Source organism: Chiloscyllium punctatum, chromosome 9 (genome assembly GCF_047496795.1).
Source record: "Chiloscyllium punctatum isolate Juve2018m chromosome 9, sChiPun1.3, whole genome shotgun sequence".
In the NCBI taxonomy this organism is placed as follows: Eukaryota; Metazoa; Chordata; class Chondrichthyes; order Orectolobiformes; family Hemiscylliidae; genus Chiloscyllium; species Chiloscyllium punctatum.
In genome coordinates this window covers 73,197,610-73,217,101 of record NC_092747.1, presented here as the reverse complement: position 1 = coordinate 73,217,101, position 19,492 = coordinate 73,197,610, and the positions used below count along the sequence as shown (strand labels likewise).

General features: G+C 39.5%; 1 protein-coding gene across 5 annotated transcripts in view; it reads left to right on the top strand.

Moving 5' to 3' along the window:
- The window catches only part of slc36a4 (solute carrier family 36 member 4), a 243,042-nt gene that overhangs the window by 173,596 nt on the left and 49,954 nt on the right, over positions 1 to 19,492 (top strand). For 4 of the 5 annotated variants that reach the window (XM_072577808.1, XM_072577807.1, XM_072577809.1 and 1 more), the window contains one exon: positions 9,284 to 9,453. In XM_072577808.1, the coding sequence (XP_072433909.1) occupies positions 9,284 to 9,453 (170 nt within the window). Of the gene's footprint in view, positions 1 to 9,283; positions 9,454 to 19,492 lie in introns of those variants that run through there. The other variant, XR_011961540.1, reaches the window with a different exon arrangement.

Below are 19,492 nucleotides of genomic sequence, written 5' to 3'. Positions count from 1 at the left end.
TGTGTGTAAGAAATTAGGTCTCATGAATTTGATTGAGTTTTTTTTAAGGGTGACTAAGAAAGTAGATGGCAGTGCGGTAGACATTGCCTATGTGGACTTTAACAATGCCTTTGACAAGGTACCACGTGGTAGGTTATGGACCAGGCCAGACCCCCTTCAAAACATTTTAAGAAGGTAGCCCACACCTTAACTTTTTCTTATTTTAAGGTTGATGTACAGTGGATATTCCAGGAGTAATGCAGATGGTCAAACCACTCGCCTTTAAACAAAACAATTTATTTAAACACTATGGATGAAACATGAACAAAATAAAACAGAATTTAAAATAATTTCATTGAAAAACCTAACTGACTCAACCTAACTCGTCAAAGCTTTCCAATTTCCAAAACATTCCATAAATACACCCCTTGGCAAAAGGTAAATTCAAACACAGGTTCTTACAGGCAGGAGAGATTTCAGAGGGAAAGTTCAGACAGGCCACTGTTGAAACATGGAGCCTCTTTTCACTGTATCTGCTCTTCTGTTACCACTAGTTTTCTAACTGCCTATTAAGAAAACCAAACTTGAAAAAAAAACCTGAACTGGGAGTACTGGCCACTGCCCTGCCATTTTTTAAAATAACCTCTTTCTGAGGCATACTGCCACTCCTGCCTTTACGACCCCCCTATTGAAAAATGCCAAGGACAGAATAACCTTGTTAAAGGGGCATTATTGTCATACTCAGTTGTTGAGTAAAGTTAAATCTCATGGGATCTAGAAAGAGCTAGCCAATCGGATTCAAAATTGGTTTGATGGTAGAAAGTTGTTTTTCAGAATGGCGGCCTGTGACCAGCAGTGTGTCCCACGGATCAATGCTTTGTCCCCTGTTATTCATCATTTTTATAATGATTTGGATGAGAATTTAAGAGGCATTTTGCAGATGATGCTAAGATTGGTGGTGTAGTGGAAAGTGAAGCTGGTTATCTGGGAATGCTACGAGATCTGGATCAGCTAGGCCAGTGGGGCAGTGAATGGCAGATGGAGTTTAATTAAGATAACTGCATTTTGGTTGGTTAAACTAGGGCAGGACTTACACAGTTGATAGTGGGGCCCTAGGTAGTGTTATAGAACAACAAGTTCATAGCTCCTTGAAAGTGGAGTCATAAGTAAAAGGTGATAAAGAAGGCTTTTGAGATGCTTTCATTGGTCAGAGCATTCAGTATAGGAAATGGGACATCTTGTTGCAGCTATGTAAGGCTTTGGTGAGGCTGCATTTGGAATATTGTGTGCAGTTCTGGGTCGCCCTGCTATAAGAAAGAACATTTGTTGAACAAGAAAGAGTGCAGAGAAGATTTGCTAGGATCCTACCTGGACTGGAAGGTTTGTGTTATAAACAGAGGTTGGATAGGCCAGGACTTGTTACCCTGGAGTGTAGGAGAATGAAGGATGACCTTACAGAGTCTATAAAATGAGAGGCATAGATAAGGTAGTTGGCCAACAGCCTGTCCCATGTAGGGCAGTCTAAAACTAGAGGGCATAGATTTAAAGTGAAAGGGGAGAAATACGAAAAGGTCCAGAGAGTCTTTTTTTTCACACAGAGGATGATGAACGTCTGGAATGGGCTGCCAAAGGTAGTGGTAGAATCAACTACAATTTCATCATTCAAGAAACATTTAGACAGGTGCATGGATGAGATAGGTATGGAGGGATGTGGTCCAAATGCAGACAAATGTGTTTAATTATGAAAACTGGGCAGCATAGGCAAGTTGGGCCAAAAGGCCTATTTTTATTCAGTAGGCCTCTATGACTCTATTAAGAATAGATTGTTTGTAGTATATCCTCCCCCTGTTTATTATTTATTTGCCCAACGTCATTCACAACTGGATGCATCAAGATTGTTGTGCTTTAGTCTCATTCTTCTTGTGGGACCAGTTATCTCTGACTAATGATTCTGTTTGGTATCTATGTCTTGCTTCCATAGGTTGACTGCCATTTCTAGGTAGGTCTGTTGCTGTTCCTGGCATGCTGTCCATTCTTCATTCAACCAATATTGCCTCCATGGCTTGATGGTAATGGCACAGCAAGGGTAGTCTCTGGCTATTGGGTTAGGTATTTTATTATCAGTATATTCAAGGAAGCTAAGGCACATCTCTGGAGCAGATGAGACTTGAACCAGAGTATTCTTACTCAGAAGTAGAGACATTGCCTCTGCCCCACAGGAGCCCTCAGGTATCAGGTTACAGAGTGTAGTGGGATACAACTCAGCTGCTGTTGACGGCCCACAGTACTCCAAGAATGCCAACTTTAAAACTGCTAGATCTGTTCGGAATCAGTCTTCTTTAGCACAGTGGCAGTGACACAAACATGATGGAGGGTATCCTTGTTGTGAAAACAAGACTTTGTCTTTTCAAGCACTGTGTGTTGGTAGGTCCTACCAGTACTATTGTTGCAGATGAGTGATGAAGATTGGTGAGAATTTAGCCAATGTCAGTTCTACCAGCTGGACCAGGTTTTTTATATCTGAATTGCTGATATATTCTAAGCCTGGTTGATGTGTTTCTACTAAGTACATTTATGGAAGTTTAGGCTCCCTGCCCAGAATTCAATTTGTGCCCTTATTACTTCCATGTAATGCACAAAATGAAGCATTATTGATTCATCCATTGAAGGAGGTTGGTAGTCGTGACTGATGAGAGGTTTCCTTGTTTGACTTGAAGCTATGAAAATTCATTGGGGCCGCAGTCAATGTTTTGGACTCCCAGAGCCATTCTCACTTGACTGTGGATTCTTTAATTAACCCGTTCAGACCTGTTATGAAGTAGCTCTGAAGCAGGTTGAACTTGAACACAGGCCTCCTTGCTCAGAGGTAGGTATCTTGCATTGAGGCACAAGAATCCCCCTCTTGTGTCCCTGTGCTGCCATTTCTGTGGGGTCTGTTCTGTCACTGGGATGGGATATCAAAGATTGTATGTTGGGGGAGTAGTCCATTTGGACTATTGAACTTATTTCAATGATCCCATTGGAGTGTGAACTGAGGTTACTTGCTAATCGGTTAGCATGCTCACTTGTCAACCAGTTTGCACACTCAGGTAATTGGTTTCCCTAGGGAATTGGTATTCTTGTAAATTATACTCATGAGTGCAAAACAGAAAGCTTGAACAAAGTGTCTTTTTCTCAGCCATACTCAATTTCTGTACTGTTAAGTGACTACTAAAAAATCTGTCAAATACGGCCTTCAATCTATTCAGCTTCTACTACTCTCCACTACTTTTTCTCCTGGTAAAAAAATTTTGAAAGTTGGTGAAAAACCCTTCATCTGCACTTTAAATATGAGACTCTTGAATTTCAAATTGTGACCTTGAGTTCTAGGTTCTCCCCCACAAGGAGACATTCTATCTGAATCATATGTTGCAATAAAATCACTTTTGCTTCTAAATGCAAAGGTATATAGGCTAAATTTGCTCAACCCTTGTTGAGTAGAGATTACTTCAGCATTGGAATCAGCCAAGTGAACTTTCTTTGAGCTGCTTCCAAATTACAGATATATCACTCCCTAAGTGACTAAAATTGGACAAAATATTCCAGATATGTTGTAATACTCTGTCAAATGCTGAAGCAAGACTTCACTGCCGTTATACTAACTCTAATTATGTACTGTACCCACATGCTAACATTTTGTGGTTTGTGTATAGGAGCACCTAAGTTCATCTCATTCTCTCTCGATTTAAACTATATTCTGCTGTTTTGGTCTTCGTACCAAAATAGATAAATAGAATGTAGTGGGGGTGGTGGGGGGGGGGGGGGGGAAGGTGGCAGGCGATGGAATGTGAAATGGTCTATTGACAAGAAGAACCAAAAAAACCCACATATTATCTGAATGGTGAGGGATTGGTGTGATGCAGATAGATGTAAGTATCCTAATGCATAATTTGCAAAAAGTTATTATGTGAATATAGCAAGTAATTAGGAAAGCTGATAGAATGTTAGTGCAAGCAAAACTGTATACAATGGGTGGGGGGGGGGGGGGTGAGTTAAGCGACATGTACGAGAAAATGAGGACTGCAGATGCTGGAGATCAGAGTCGAGAGTGTGGTGCTGAAAAAGCACAGCAGGTCAGGCAGCATCTGAGGAGCAAGAGAATCGCTGTTTCGGGCAGCGGGACTGATTCCTGATGAAGAGCTTATTCCCAAAACATCGATTTTCCTGCTCCTTGGATGCTGCCTGATCTGCTGTGCTTTTCCAAAATCACGCTTCCAACTTACGCAACATGTAACAGGGCATTGTGAAACCACATATGGAGTACTGTGCACAATATTGGTTCCATTATTTCACAAATGATATAAATACTTTGTAACCAGTTCATACAAGGTTTACTTGACTAGTACCTGAAATGGGTGAGTTGCCTTCTGAGGAATGGTTGGATAGATTATGCTCTGCTGGAGATTAGAAAAGTGAAAATGACTCTGGATTGAAGCATAAAATTCTGAGGGGCCTTGATGGAGTGAATTTGAAAAAGATGTTTCTCTTGTAGGGCAATGTAAGTATCATTTGTTTCTGAATTAGAGATTGTACATGTAAGATAGGTTCACGAGAATGGTCCCAGGTTTGAAAAGCTTAACATAGGAGGAACGGTTTGAGGACCCTGGGTTGATGTTCAATGGAGTTTAGAGGATGAGGAGAGATCTCATTAAAACTTAGAGAATACTGAATGACCTGGACAGAGTGCATGTTGGGAAGATGTTGCTACTGGGAGGAGAGACTAAAACCCGAGGGCACAGCCTTAGAGTTAAGGGAAGATCTTTTAGAATCGAGATAAGGAGAAATATCTTCAGCCAGAGAGTGGTGAACCTATGGAAGTCATTGCCACAGAAGGCTGTGAAGGCCAGGTCATTCATTGTGTTTAAGATTGAGATAGATAAGTTCTCGATTGTCAAGGGTTACATGGAGAAAGTGAGAGAATGGATTTGAGAAATTTATCACCCATAATTAAATGGTGGAGCAGACTGGATGAGCTGAATGGCCTAACTTCTGCTCCTATGTTTTATGGTCTTATAATTTTTGCTCATGGATCACTAAGTTTTTTTCATTGTAAGTAGAAAAGTTTATTTAAATGGTGAAAGATTATTAGCGGTATCTCAGACCATTGTGTAATTAGATCAATTATGTATGACAAAATAGGCTTGAAGGACCAAGTGGTCTAATTTTCTGAGTTCATGTGATAAATTGTTCCCACATTATATTCCACCCTCAGTTTGTTTGTTTTTTCATTCCTTGTATACACTATTTAGTTAAATTTTGACTTAGTTATTTCATTCTTTTGCTCTAGTTATATAATTTGCCAGGTGCCAGCATGACTCAGGTGAAGGGCATCCTCATTGTGCAGTTTTCTCTCTTCCCAATACTGCTACTATTATCATAGAAATTGAACTACTTTTATCTTGCAGCAATGCATAGACCATGTATTCAACTCTGATCGTGTTTACTATATGCCAATTTGCTAGTTTCTCAGGTGGTTAACTTGAGATCATTAGCTTTTTCCTTTTGCATTTTAATTTAATCCCAAATTGCTCATTCTGCCACAGCAGAGTCTTATTTTTAGTTATACCTTTGTCATTGTTATCCTTGGAGAGCTTGGTAACTGGATTCTCCTTCCATATTCCTTTCCAGTAAAGGAGATGCCCTTCACCCTGGCACTGAACAAGCACTAAAGACTTTGGGGCTCGCTGTTGGTTGCATACAACTGCTTATTTGTCTCACTATATTCTTTTCTGGTACAACTGCATTATTTTACACACTCCACCTGAAATGGTTCTCTGCACCATAGTAGTGCAGTCATTTTGCGTAACCCCTCTGCAATTCCTGCTCTTTTCCTCGAGTTGCAAGAGTCTTTAACTTGTTGGACAATTGCAAGGGCTGAACATCCTCCATTTCTACCTTTTGGATCCCCACACCTACCACCCTTGTCGGTATGCCCTTCTGTCCATGCACATGAAACAATTCTGAATTGCCTGGCCTATGGCTTTGACTGCCTCCTGATACAATGTATCTAGTAACTCTGATATATTGCAATGTCTGATTGCAAGATATCAACTCTGAGCTGAGATTTCTTGAGCTGTATGCACTTAATGTAGATATGGCTGCCATGGGTTGCACTTGTTTTCACCAGCCACCAACATGTTACAGCTGTAATATATCAACTGAGGAAGCTAGGGAAATGATTGCTGGACACCTTGCTGAGATATTTATATCATCGATTGCCACAGGTGAGGGGCCATAGGAAGACTGGAGGTTGGCTAACAATGTGCCACCATCTAAGAAAGGTGGTAAGGAAAAACCAGGAAACTATAGACCAGTGAGCCTGACTTCGGGCTCACTGGTGGGCAAGTTGTTGGAGGGAGTCTAGAGGGATATCATTTACATGAATTTGGAAGGGCAAGAACTGATTAGCGATAGTCAACATGGCTTCATGCTTGGGAAATTGTATGTCACTAACTTGATTGAGGTTTTTGAAGAAGTAACAAAGAGGATTGATGAGGGTAGAATGGTGGATGTGATCTGTATGGATTTCAGTAAGGCATTCGACATGGTTCCTCATGGTAGACTGGTTAGCAAGGTTAGATCTCATGGAATACAGGGAGAACCAGTCATTTGGATACAGAACTGGCTCGAAGGTAGAAAACAGAGGTTGATGGTGAAGGGTTATTTTTCAGACTGGAGGCCTGTGACCAGCCATGTGCCACAAAGATCAGTGCTGGGTCCACTGCTTTTCACCATTTATGTAAATGATTTGGATGTGAACATAGGAGGCATGGTTTGGAAGCTTACAGATGACACCAAAATTGGAGATCTAGTGGGCAACGAAGGTTACCTCAGAGTACAACGACATCATGATCTGATGGGCCAATGAGCCGAGAATTGGCAAATAGAGTTTCATTTCGATAAATATGAGGTGCTGCATTTTGGAAAGGCAAACCAGGACAGGAGTTATACACTTAATGGTAGAGTGGGGAGTGTTGCTGAACAAAGACACCTAGGAGTGCAGGTTCATAGTTCCTTGAAAGTAGAGTCACAGGTAGATAGGATTGTGAAGAAACCATTTAGTGTGTTTGCCTTTATTGGTCAGTCATGATGTGGATGTGCTGGTGTTGGACAAAATTAAGAATCACACAACACCAAGTTATAGTCCACAGGTTTATTTGGAGGTACTAGCTTTTGGAGTGCTGCTCCTTCATCAGGTATCTGTGGAGCAGGATCATAAGACACAGAATTTATAGCAAAAGATTAGTGTCATGCAACTGAAATAGTATATTGAACAAACCTAGATTGCTGTTAAGTCTTTCATCTTTTCCAGTGGGTTGCAGGTTTCAGTTCATTAATATGTAAATCCCAGAACTTCTTTTAAGTCACATTCTAGAGATAACTTAAGGTTTTGTAAAATGTGGTGACATCTCAGATCAAATAATGCATTAAAGGTATAAGATTAGAGTCTGTCTGTATCCCAAACTTGAGTCAAACTGGTTCTATTTCCAAAGTATGAATTTATAAAATGTTAAATGGATTGACTCCCTGCTGATTGTGTGGTTTTTGAGCAAAATAGAATGTACCTGCAAATACAATTCTGCAAATGCAAATGCACCTCATAGCCTTTTATGCGTTTGTGTGTGTGTGTGTATGTGTGTGCATGAGAAAGAGAGAGTGTGTGCTTGTGAGTGCACGTGAGAGTTTGTGTGCTTGCTGGGACTATTTTCCCTGGGGTGTCAGAGCCTGAGGGGTGACCTTATAGACGCTTATGCAACATGAGGGACATGGATAGGATAAATAGACATGGTCTTTTCCCTGGGGTGGGGGAGTTCAAAACTAGAGGACATAGGTTTTAGGTGAGAGAGGAAAGATTTAAAAGCGACCTAAGGAGCAATTGTTTTCATGCAGAAGGTGGAATGAGCTACCAGAGGAAGTGGTGGAGGTCGGTACAATTACAACATTTAAAAGGCGTCTGGATGGGTACATGGATAGGAAGGGTTTAGAGGAATATGAGTAACATGTGGGCAAATGGAGCTACTTTTATTTAGGATATCTGGTCAGCAGGGCAAGTTGAACCGAAGGTCAGTTTCCATTCTGTGCAATTCGATGTCTCCATGACTAGAACTGCTCTGCTATTTTTGTTTTGTGTAATTTAACTAATTAGGTTTTAAGTTTTAGAAATATCATTCAGATGCTGTCTGTCATTATGTCAAGTAATTTAACTAGTCAAGATATAAATTTAATGCAATATTTGAGGTTTAAATTAATGCCTTTACTTTAGAAAGGGAAAGTTTTACAAAGTAGGAAGCAATCACCTATCTGCTCACTTAAAGCCTTGAATACTGAACAGATTGAGATCTCCCTGTACCATATTTCCCAGTTAGCATTTGTACCTTGTTGCAGTGTGATGAGATGATGGTGGAGGAGCCTGGGACATTTGTTGTGAGTAATGATTTAGATGTGTATGACTATGTTAGTCTATTTCTTGACTAGTCTCCGAGACATACATTTCCAAATTTTCTCTCCGATCGCCTGATATTACTAAGGACAACTTTACAGGGTCATCTGGGCAAGGTTTCTTTTTGTTGCTTCCAGTGCTTAGCTTAATTTTGGGTGGTCTGTTTGCTTTATTCTTTGAGGTTTTTGCTTATCTGTATCAGTGAGCAGCTCAGGGTCAACTCCATTGCTGTGAGTCTGCAGTCCTATGTGAGGTAGTCCAAGTAAGGATGGCAAATATCCTATTCTGAAGGACTTTCCTATGCCAGAAAAGTTTCTACAACAATGCACATGTTTCTTGGTCATCATTACTGAGGCTAGCTTTTCATTCCAATTTTGTTAATTACATTTAAATTTAGCTGTCCTAATGGTAGTTGGACTTGTGTCTCCAGAGCAGTAATCTAAGCCACTAGATAGCACCTTGAACAACATTGCCATATTGTATACAATATTGGAGGTGGAAAAATTGGAGAAGACGATAAAATATGTGTCCTTTTGTGTGTAAATTTCATTGAAAGAAAACTTTTAAAAGTTTTTTTTTAAAAGACAAACAAGTGAACTTGGGGCTTAATTAATCGATCTTGGGAACAGGAGGAACAAGGTGATTAATTTGAAACCTGATTATCTTAAAAGTATTTTACGTTTTATTTCTTAGATAATTGGATTTCACAATGTAACTTGTTACAGATTCTCATAAATTTGCAGCAGTAACAAAAAAAGCATGTTGTTACATTCTAACATTACAAATCATTGTGACTTTATTACATCTCATGACTCCTTTCCTTAGGCTATACCAGCTGGTGAAAATCCTTTACTCCTTTGGGATCTTGGTAACTTACACAGTTCAGTACTATGTTCCAGCAGAGATCATTCTTCCGTCTGTTTCTGCACAAGTACCTCTGAGATGGAAGCTACTTTGTGATCTTGTGGTCCGGACTCTTCTTGTTTGTCTAACCTGTGAGTAGATTCAAAGAAATTTAATGATTTTCAAAATATACATTGAGAGTTTGCAAAATACATTGAAAGAATGTTGTCTCCAAAAGTTGAATTTTGTAGTTTTGTTTTAAGATTAGGAATACAAATTTGTTTAGAACTTAAGAAGAATTTCTTTTTTACAGGCAGGCTGAGAATTATTTTGTATAATAGATGGTTATGCCACTGCCTGTTGGTACTTCTCAATAAGTTTGTTTCTGGAATAATACACCTTCAGATTTTCTGTAATTTTGAGTTCTTGAAATTCTAAGATTATGCATCACTGTTGTGGAGTTGAATTTAAAATTCATAGAATCCTGATGATGGTCTATTTTCCTTAGCCTCATGACTCTTCATTAGCAGCATGGGAACATAAATTAGTGAAGAATATTATGTTAATTGGACTGCAAAGTAATCATCTCAATTGGAGTGATAAACTGGATCGGAACAAGGGAATTGGACATTAATTCATAGAAGGGAGAAAAGGCAAAAACATGTTTCATTGTATGATTGCAAAACTAATAGGATTAACTGAATATTGCAGGTTATTCTTTAAAAATGGAAAGCAAAAAGCTATTAAATGGAGTTCATACAATGATAAATAAGTTGGAACTTACATGAATTTGATTATGTAAGAAGGCCTCTTGGCAAGTGTCTAAATGGGACAATGGAACAATGAGATCTTGAACAGCTCATACCCCAATCTACGGAAGTGTCATATTTTTGTGCCAGAGTTTGTGAAAAGGAGGCAAATGTCAGCAAATGATGTACTTACCATTTTACTTTACATCACCTTTGTTTATTTTGCTCACAATGGTTGTCATGAGGTTTGTTGATGTACTGTGATATTTTATATTGAAATAATAATGACTGGTATACCATACTGATTAATGCATCCTGCTGTAACATTATTGGAGGTGAAGGCTGTTTCGAAGTGGAGGACTTGATCAGTTTTGGATTCTCTTTTTTTTACTAGCAGCAGTTGATAAGAACAGTAACAATTCATGCTAATGCTCAGTTGTCACATTTATGAGCAGGGTGTTTTAACACCATTGTGTTAATGCAAGTTTACAAAGAGATTTTCTGCACTTGTACAAATAGAATTTAATATCTACTAATACCTACATTGGAAGGTTAAATGTTTTTGTCTGCAGGCTGTTCCTTTGCAGATGCATTACTTTATCTACATTTTCAAATCTTGTATTTAGCTGTTAATCTGAAAATAACAGCATAAAATAAATTCCTATATTAACATCGATTCAACACATTTAGATTCTGCGAGATTTAAGTGTTGGTGGTAGTGTGTGAGAAATGTAAGTATCTGCTCATGTAGCAAGTTTATATTATTTTCCCAACTTGTTTGTAAATTTGCAAAACTTAATTTGTTGCCAGATCACAATTGTGCAATTCTTGATATTGAGTAGGAGAGTTATTGATCAGAAGGATCCCCAGCTTTACTTATGAGAGGCAGGTTTGATGATGAACTTGAGCGAATATTGAGTGCAGGTTTGAAAATTACCTCAGGGGCATACTCTTGAGTTGCTGCTGTAGAACAGTGCATGTTGTGAATCATGTACTGATGGATTCAGAAGTTGATTTCGAATAGATCCTTTTCAGAGCAGCAATGAGTTTTCCTACTGCCATTATTTGAGGCTTCTGAGTTTAATTTTTTTCAAAGTTTTTTCCTGTGGATGTCAATGATTCAAGTGTTGAAGTTCTAAGGTATTTTTATATTACTCTGTTGGATTTGACGATGATCTCAATGTCATATTACTGTGCAGTATCGATTCTTTCTATAAGATAACATTTTTGGATTTATGTATCATTCATACAGAATTATTATTCTGTATTTATTCTGTATTTCAAAGAAAAATATGACAGCAAAGTAGATAGGATTTTATCTTGGTTCTGCTTCAGTCATAGTTTACTTTGTAGAATTCCCGTTCCTGAGTCACAAAGCTATGAGTTCACGACTCACTTTGGAGACTTGAACACAAAAATCTAACTTTGCATTCCTGTTCATTACTGGGAAGCTCTGTGGATGAGACCCTGTGTAAGGCTCCATTTCCTCTCGAGTGTATGAAATGGAAGGAAGGTAATTCTAGTACTCTGGTCAAAATTTTAAACAATAGTTTGAGTGATCTGAGCATCATTGACATGGTCAGCATTATTGCCAATCCCTGATTGCCCTCAAGATGGTCACTTTCTTGAACATATTTGTTGTACTATGCTACAGTGCTATTGCAAAGGAAATTTCAGATTTATAATCTAGTGAGGGTACAGGAATGGTGACCTAGCTCCAAAGTTAGGATGATGTGAATCTTGGAGAAGAACTTGTGGCGGGGAACAGGAATAGGCTATAAGTCTTCTGCTGCCATTGGAGGTATAGGTTTGGGAGGTGCTTTTGAGGAAATGTAGTGAAATGCTGCTCCTTCACAATCAAGTGCAAAATAAAAAGATAATCTGTCATTGTTACATTTCTGCTCATAAGATTATCCTGAATTAGTCTTCTTATCCTAGTCTTTGAGAGGGCAGCACAATAGCTCATTAGTTAGCACTGCTGCATCTCAACATCAGGGAACTGGGTTCAATTCTACCCTCTGGCAACTGTCTGTGTGGAGTTTGCACATTCTCCCTGTGGAGAAAGTGAGAACTGTGAATGCTGGAGAGTCAAAGTTGGTAAAGCATTGGGCTGGAAAAAGCACAACACGTCAGGCAGCATCCAGGGAGCAAGGGAGCAAGAGAGCAACAGGTCCTAAAGAAGGGTCCTGTCCAAACATTAACTGGGAGGTGTTTTTGAGGAAGCGTAGTGAAATGCTGCTCCAGAGCCATGTTTTATCAACTTCTACATTCTCCCTGTCTGTGTGGGTTTCCTCTGGTTGCTCCAGTTTCCAAAGGTGTGCCAGTTAGGTGGACTAGCAATGCTCAATTGCCCATAGTGTTCAGGATGATGTGTAGGCTAGGTGGATTAACCATGGGAAATGCTGGGTTACAGGGATAGGTTAGGGGGTTGGCTCTGGGGGGAGTGCTCTTCGGATGGATCGGTGTGGACCTGCAGGGCTTAATGGCGTGCTTCCACACTGTAGGGATTCTATTAAAGCTTAATCTTGCACTTAAACTACTATGCCTTTCATGGCACATCTAATACCAGAAGTTATATCTTCAACCATTTCACAACTGCAGCTGAACCTGGCACCTGTTGCTTCAGTTAAGGTTATACTGAAAAATTGAGTGACATTACCATTTTTGTTAGAATACCTGTGATTGTAATCTCAGTCTCCTGCTGGCACTTAAGCAAATTGGTGAAAACCCCTAGGTAAATAATGGAAACAATTATGTACACAGTTTCTCTGATTTTTGGATTAGTGGTGCTGGAAGAGCACAGCAGTTCAGGCAGCATCCGAGGAGCAGTAAAATCGATGTTTCGGGCAAAAGTCTGATGAAGAGCTAAATTGCCCATAGTGTTAGAGGTAGATGTAGATGTAGGGGTATGGGTGGGTTGCGCTTCGGCGGGGCAGTGTGGACTTGTTGGGCCGAAGGGCCTGTTTCCACGCTGTAAGTAATCTAATCTAATCTAATCTAATCCAGAATCTGGTTTCCAGTGTCTGCAGTCATTGTTTTTACCTTCTTTGGTTTTTGTCAATTTGTGATGGAAAATCTGGAAGATCCTTGAGGAAGTTCAATTTATTGGTCTTCTAGATGGGATTTTAACTAGTTTAAACAATTGAACACTCCAAAAATCAGCTCCACTGTGTTTAGAATACTCCAGATGGAAGTTTTTCCATTTCTTGAGATCCTATTAGCTGATTCTTTGAGGAGACTAGACATGATTGAGATTTTACTTGCACTTTCTAAAATGTGTAAATTAAATCTCATTCCTCAGCCTGAAATGATTTGTATTAGTTTAGTGAGTTCAATACTCAGAATTATTTGGGCCTAAGACAATAAATGGTAGGATTTATACTTTGCTTTATCCATCATCTGCTGGAGTTATTGAGCAAATTTCTTGTCAGCTTCATTTTAAAATTTGGGAGAATGTAATTTTTCAATACTCTGTAAATTGATTGAAGTTGACAATATAGAAGGCAGTGCAGTAATATACACTATCTTAAGTAACTGATAATTTGTGTTGCACTGATAATTATAGTGTTTGGCCTTTGAGTTTATATACCATACATTTCAGAATCTGTTTCATTTCTTTTATTAACTTGAGTACTGTTTGGAACAGATTTCAAACCTAGTTCTGGCTGAATATTTTATATAATTTAATGAAGGTTAAGTATGGGGAGGCACAGTGGCTTGGTGGTTAGCATTGCTGCCTCACAGCACCAGTAACCCAGGTTCTATTCCCACCTCAGGCCACTGTCTGTGTGGAGTTTGCACACTCTCCCTGTGTCTGTGTGGGTTTCCTCCTGATGCTCCATTTTCCTCCCACAGTCCAAAGATGTGCAGGTTAGGTGAATTGGCCATGCTAAATTGCCCATATTGTTAGGTACATTAGTCAGGGGTAAATATAGGTTAGAGGTATAGGTCTGGGTGGTTTACTCTTCGGAGGGTCAGTGTGGACTGTTTGGGCCAAAGGGCCTGTTTCCATACTGGAGGAAATCTAATCATATGTTATGCATTATATAATCATTAAACAGCAGTGATCTTCTTAAAAGATATTTTAATAAATAGCCTTCTGGCTTTAGTGGAAGGAATCTTGTGTGTATGTGGAACTTGAAAGAGGTAAAGATTTAAATGAAGCTGAAAGAAAGCAGATTATGACAAGTTACAGGTGGATAATTAAGAACCCGGCTGAGCATATACGATTTAGAGAGGAACTGAGAAAGCAAATCGAGGAAAGACAGTCTGAGAAGAGACTCTTACCTAGAGGAGACTGAGGACCTTATAGAGGTTTATAAAATCATGAGGGGCATTGATAAGGTGAATATCAAGAGCCTTTTCCCTAAGGTGGGGGCATAATTTTAAGTTGTGAGGAGAATGTTTTGGAAAGGACATGAAGGGCAACCTCTTTACGGTGGTTCACGTGTAGAATGAACTGTCAGAGGAAGTGGTGGATGTAGGTACAGTTACAACACTTTAAAAGACATTTAGATAAGTACATAAGTAGAAAAAGTTTGGAGGTAAATGCGACAAATGCAGGCAAGTGGATCTAGTTTAGTTTGGGAACATGTTTGGCATGGACGAGTTGGACCAAAGGGTGTGTTTCCACGCTGTCTGACTCAATGACTATATTTTAAAAGCGATACATTTCAGATCCTATGGCATAGAATAAGACAACAAAAAAAGACATTCAGTCTATCAAATATACTTATCACGAAGACTTGTAGCACCATTTATTTTTTGTAAAAGATGAATAACCTTTTATTATTAATGAAAATTATTTTCCAACTTTCTAAGATTGCTAATGATATGAATTTTTAAAACCTGTAACTAACTAACTAACTAACTACCTGGACTGTTACCCCAAAATCCTCCTTTTCCTCCCAAGTTGGCACTTAAATCTGACAGACAAAACAAAAGATTAGTGGGGGGGTGGGGGAGGACCTCAATCAGCAGTCAGTCCTGATTCATGCTGATTCCTTCTGTCTAGGAGAAAGTGAGGACTGCAGATGCTGGAGATCAGAGTCGAGAGTGTGGTGCTGGAAAAGCACAGCAGGTTAGGCAGCATTTGAGGAGCAGGAGAGTCGATGTTTTGGGCATAAGCCCTGTCCCTAAAGTCAATTCCTCAGCAGGGCAGAGGTGGAGTGGCGATTTGAACCTTCTAAAGAATCCCAGTCTTTTCTGATAATTAAAAAAAAGTTAGAAAGTAACAAAGAAAAAGAAAGAATGGATAGTGTTATAACATACTTCCTCATCAAAAGTCATGAAACGCATTCCAGGGCATATCACTGAATTAGTATGGGTTAGGATGAGGCACATGTAATAAACTCAATTCTTATCCCTCCCATGAAATCTTTTCAACCTTGAAGCCCTATCTAACTCTAGCAACAAAGTTACACAAATATTTCCGACTTCTTTATACCCTTGACAAGGCACCTGCTCTTGATAGGGCTTAACATACGTTCAAAAATTGAAGTAACAAGCTTCACCAGAACCACCGTGGCCTTTATGTTTGAGCCTCACTATATCTCAATAAAAATTAAGGTTTGTTGTCTGTAAACACCAAAGTGTGTTTGCCTCTGTGATGCACTTACACCTCAAAATGGTAAAGGACCTCCAATATTGCTAGTGCTTCCTCCTTGATGAGTTTTTCGAAGATATTGATTTAGCTTCTTGGTAAAGTAGCCCACCGGCTTCTCAATTCCTCCAAAGCTATCCTATAATGGAACCACTCCGATACCTACGTTACTGGCATCCATTAGTAACTTAAACAGCTTGGTACAATCTAGAGTGTTCAATATTGGCTCATTTAACAATATAGCTGAAATAATTCCACATAAAGCACTCACTAAGTCACCCTTTATTAATGTGTGTAGTACCTGAAACTGACCCTGTTAGCACAGAGCTGGCTCCTACAGTGGACAAATCACTGACACTCCTGTTTGTATCTATCAGCCAGGACTCCCTGATTGGAGCAAGTTAACAGCCCCAAAAAGAGAACTGATATTGTATGAGGTCCACCTGGCTGACCTCGTTGCAGTCACTACATCCACCCACTTGACTTCCTGGGATGTAGGTCCATTCTTTTTCTAGTACCCTGTCCTGGGGCATTCTTGTAGCATGTCTCAGTTCCTCCAACTCTACCTTGGATACTGGCAACATGTAGTGGATTATTGCCTGCCTCTTGTGCCTGGACTGTCTTCTGGTGGTAATGGTATTGTTATGAAGATGTGGGTGTACTGTATCTTTAAGAGAGTTAGAAGCGAGTAGAACTATGTGACAGCACCAAGTGTTCTCAATAAGGTAACAATGTAACACTTGGTCGAAAGCTAGATTAGCTGGGTTGCCTGGAAATGACAAAACTGATTCTAATTAGGCCAATCAATTTAAATTATACGCTGAAAAATGCCAAATTCCGACCAGGTTTGAATTTAATATATTAAAAGTCAGTGACACAATCCGATACTTTGGGGGTATAAGACCAGGGAAAATTGAGGAGAAGAGGACTGCCAAACCACTAGCATGTAAAGACTGCCTGAAAAATGGCTCTCCTAAAGGTACCTTTATTGATCAATAACCTATGAAGCAGAATCCCTGAGAAGTAGAAAAGAAGACCAGAATACAGAGAAGAAACGAAAGCTGTCTGGTTTTGAGATAAGAAATTTTGTTTTGTAAATCTTAATTGGGATTTTTATCGGACCAGTATTGTAGAGGGGAAAGTAAAAGATAGATGAGAGGAAGAAATTGTAAATAGTTATTAGTTGGTTATTCTCAGTTATACTTGAAGAAATAAAGTTGTTAATTTTTACTTTAAATAGCTCTTGGCCTCTCGAAGTTTCACAGATTACTGCACAGGATAAGTCTTTTCTGAGTTGCTGGTTTAAATTAAGCCTGTGTCGTAATAGCATCAAGGCTGCAGTAAACTGCCTCTTTCACGAAGAGCAATCTTGTGTTTAGCATTGGCATTCCTGATGACACCTCCCCTCGTCCAGGAGATCAGGATTAACCTGGCATGGAGTCTTCCACCTATTAACGAATCTGCTGGAGCTAGTTGCAGGAGGGTGATTCTATAATCAAACAGGAACTGGGACAGTTTTGTATAGAGTGAAACTATAGGCTGTTTCTTCAAGCCTGCCTTCTTAAAGTTTGGATTACTCGTTCTTGTATGTTGAATGCCATTTGACTTTGGGGTTACTTGCTGGTAAAATATGGCCCATTGTCTGAGACCAACAACACCTAGAATCCATGTATTGCAAAAGATACTTGCAGCTTTTCAATCATTGACCTATGTTTGACGAATACACAATGACTAAAGAGACAGAGCCCATGAAAGGAGTAGATAGCATAGTGAAGAACGTGTTTGATATGCTTTCATTTATTGGTCAGCGTATTGAGTACAGGATTTGGGAGGTCATGTTGCAGCTGTACAGGATGTTGGTTATGCCACTTTTGGAACATTGTCTGCAATCCTGGTCTCCTTCCTATCGGAAAGATGTTGTGAAGCTTGAAAGGGTTAAGAAAAGATTTATAAGGATGTTGCCAGGATTGTAGGATTTTAGCTATAGGGAGAGGTTGAATAGGCTGGGGCTGTTTTCCCTGGAGCGTAGGAGGCTGAGGGGTGACCTTATAGATGTTTATAAAATCATGAGGGGTTTGGATAGGATAAATAGACAAGGTCTTTTCCCTTGGTGGGGAGTCCACAACTAGAGGGCATAGGTTTAGGGTGAGAAAAAAAAGATATAAATAAGATCAAAGGAGCAACCTTTTAACGCAAAGGGTGGTACATGTATGGAATGAGCTGTCAGAGGAGATGGTAGAGGCAACTATAATTGCAACATTTAAAAGGCATCTGGATGGGTGTATGAATAGGAAGGGTTTGGAGGGTTCTGGGCCGGGTGCTGGCAGGTGGGACTAAATTGGGTTGGGATATCTGGTCAGCATGGACAAGTTGGACCGTAGGGTCTGTTTCCATGTTGTACATCTCTATGACTCTATGACTGGCATAGTCAATGTGAAAATGAGTCCATGGTTTACCTGGCCATTCGCATGAATGTGGGGGAGCTGCAGATCGTAAATTTTGTCCTTTATGGTGCTCTGATCACTGCCCTACCAACACAGATATGTCAGCATCCAGTCCTGGCTACCAGACACGTCACTAATATCTTCATTTTGGAAATCTCTGGATGATTCCAGTAGAGTTCACCCAATATCTTGTGGCAACAATTGCTCAGATGTCACTTTTGCTCCCTGTTATAATATGGTGTCCCCTCTATGGGGATCTCGCCTCGCCAGGTCCAGAAAGATTTCAGTTCTGCTTGTGATGGCCTTTTTGTTTTCTCCATCACTGCCAGCTGTTTTGCCAGGATGGGATCTTTTTGTGTCTATATTCTGATGTTGTCAGCAGTGATTGGAAGGGTGTCCAGAAATTTTAAAACCAGGACAAAATCTTATAGAGGCTGCACCAACGGTGGTGTAGCTGCCAGTGGGAAGTGACTCAAGGTATTTGCATTTGCAATTTGGCCTCTTGGATGAACAAAGAATGACACGGCCCTGTCCTCTTTCAGCAGCCCTAGCAGGATTTGTATTCTGTTACTGCTACAAACTTATATTTATAAAGGTGTTGGTGGAACTTTCTCACAAAAAGGTGACCAGTTAACCTTCCTTCTCTATGTGGGCGTATTTTCGTTCACTATCAGCCAAAGTCCAGGAAGCATATTGTTATGAAGTTGGAGGCTTATACTGTACCTTTAAGAGAGTGCATGCTGTTCTGCATTGACAGCTTACAGACACCTGTGTATATGAGTGGATGGCAGTCTAGAGTTACTGCAAATTAAATTAATTTGGCTATGAAATGGATACCTGAGTTTGTTGCTGTTTTGACAACAATTCAAATTTAACCAATCAATTTAAATGTTGCCCCAGGATACTAAAAAACCAATTGAGTTTGATGTTATTGTTTTGCCAACATCGAACCAATAAGACAGTCCAATGTTGGGGTTATTAAAAAAGGCAGGCATTTTGAAAATCAGACTGAGCGATTGCCATCAACACAGATCCAAGAAATTAGGAAACACTATATCTAGCTTTTCATATGAAACCTATTTGCAGCAAAAAGAATGAAGGTGACTAAGGGAGATCTTCAGCTGGAAGAAGACACACCGAAGATGGCAGCAGCTGTTTTGTTTTGAAATTAAGTTGATGTAATTTTAATAAGTGTTTACTGGAACAGTATATTGTTATAGAGTTGGAGGCAGGTAATAAGCAGTTAAGAGAAAGTGGGCTTAGAGTTGTGAATACTTGTTGTTTAATGTTCACTTCTAGAGTTAAAGAATAAATTGACATTATTTTCTTTAAATAGTGGAATTTGGGAGTTCTCTGTTACTCCTGTTTTGACAGCTTACAAGGCGAGGTGAGCTTT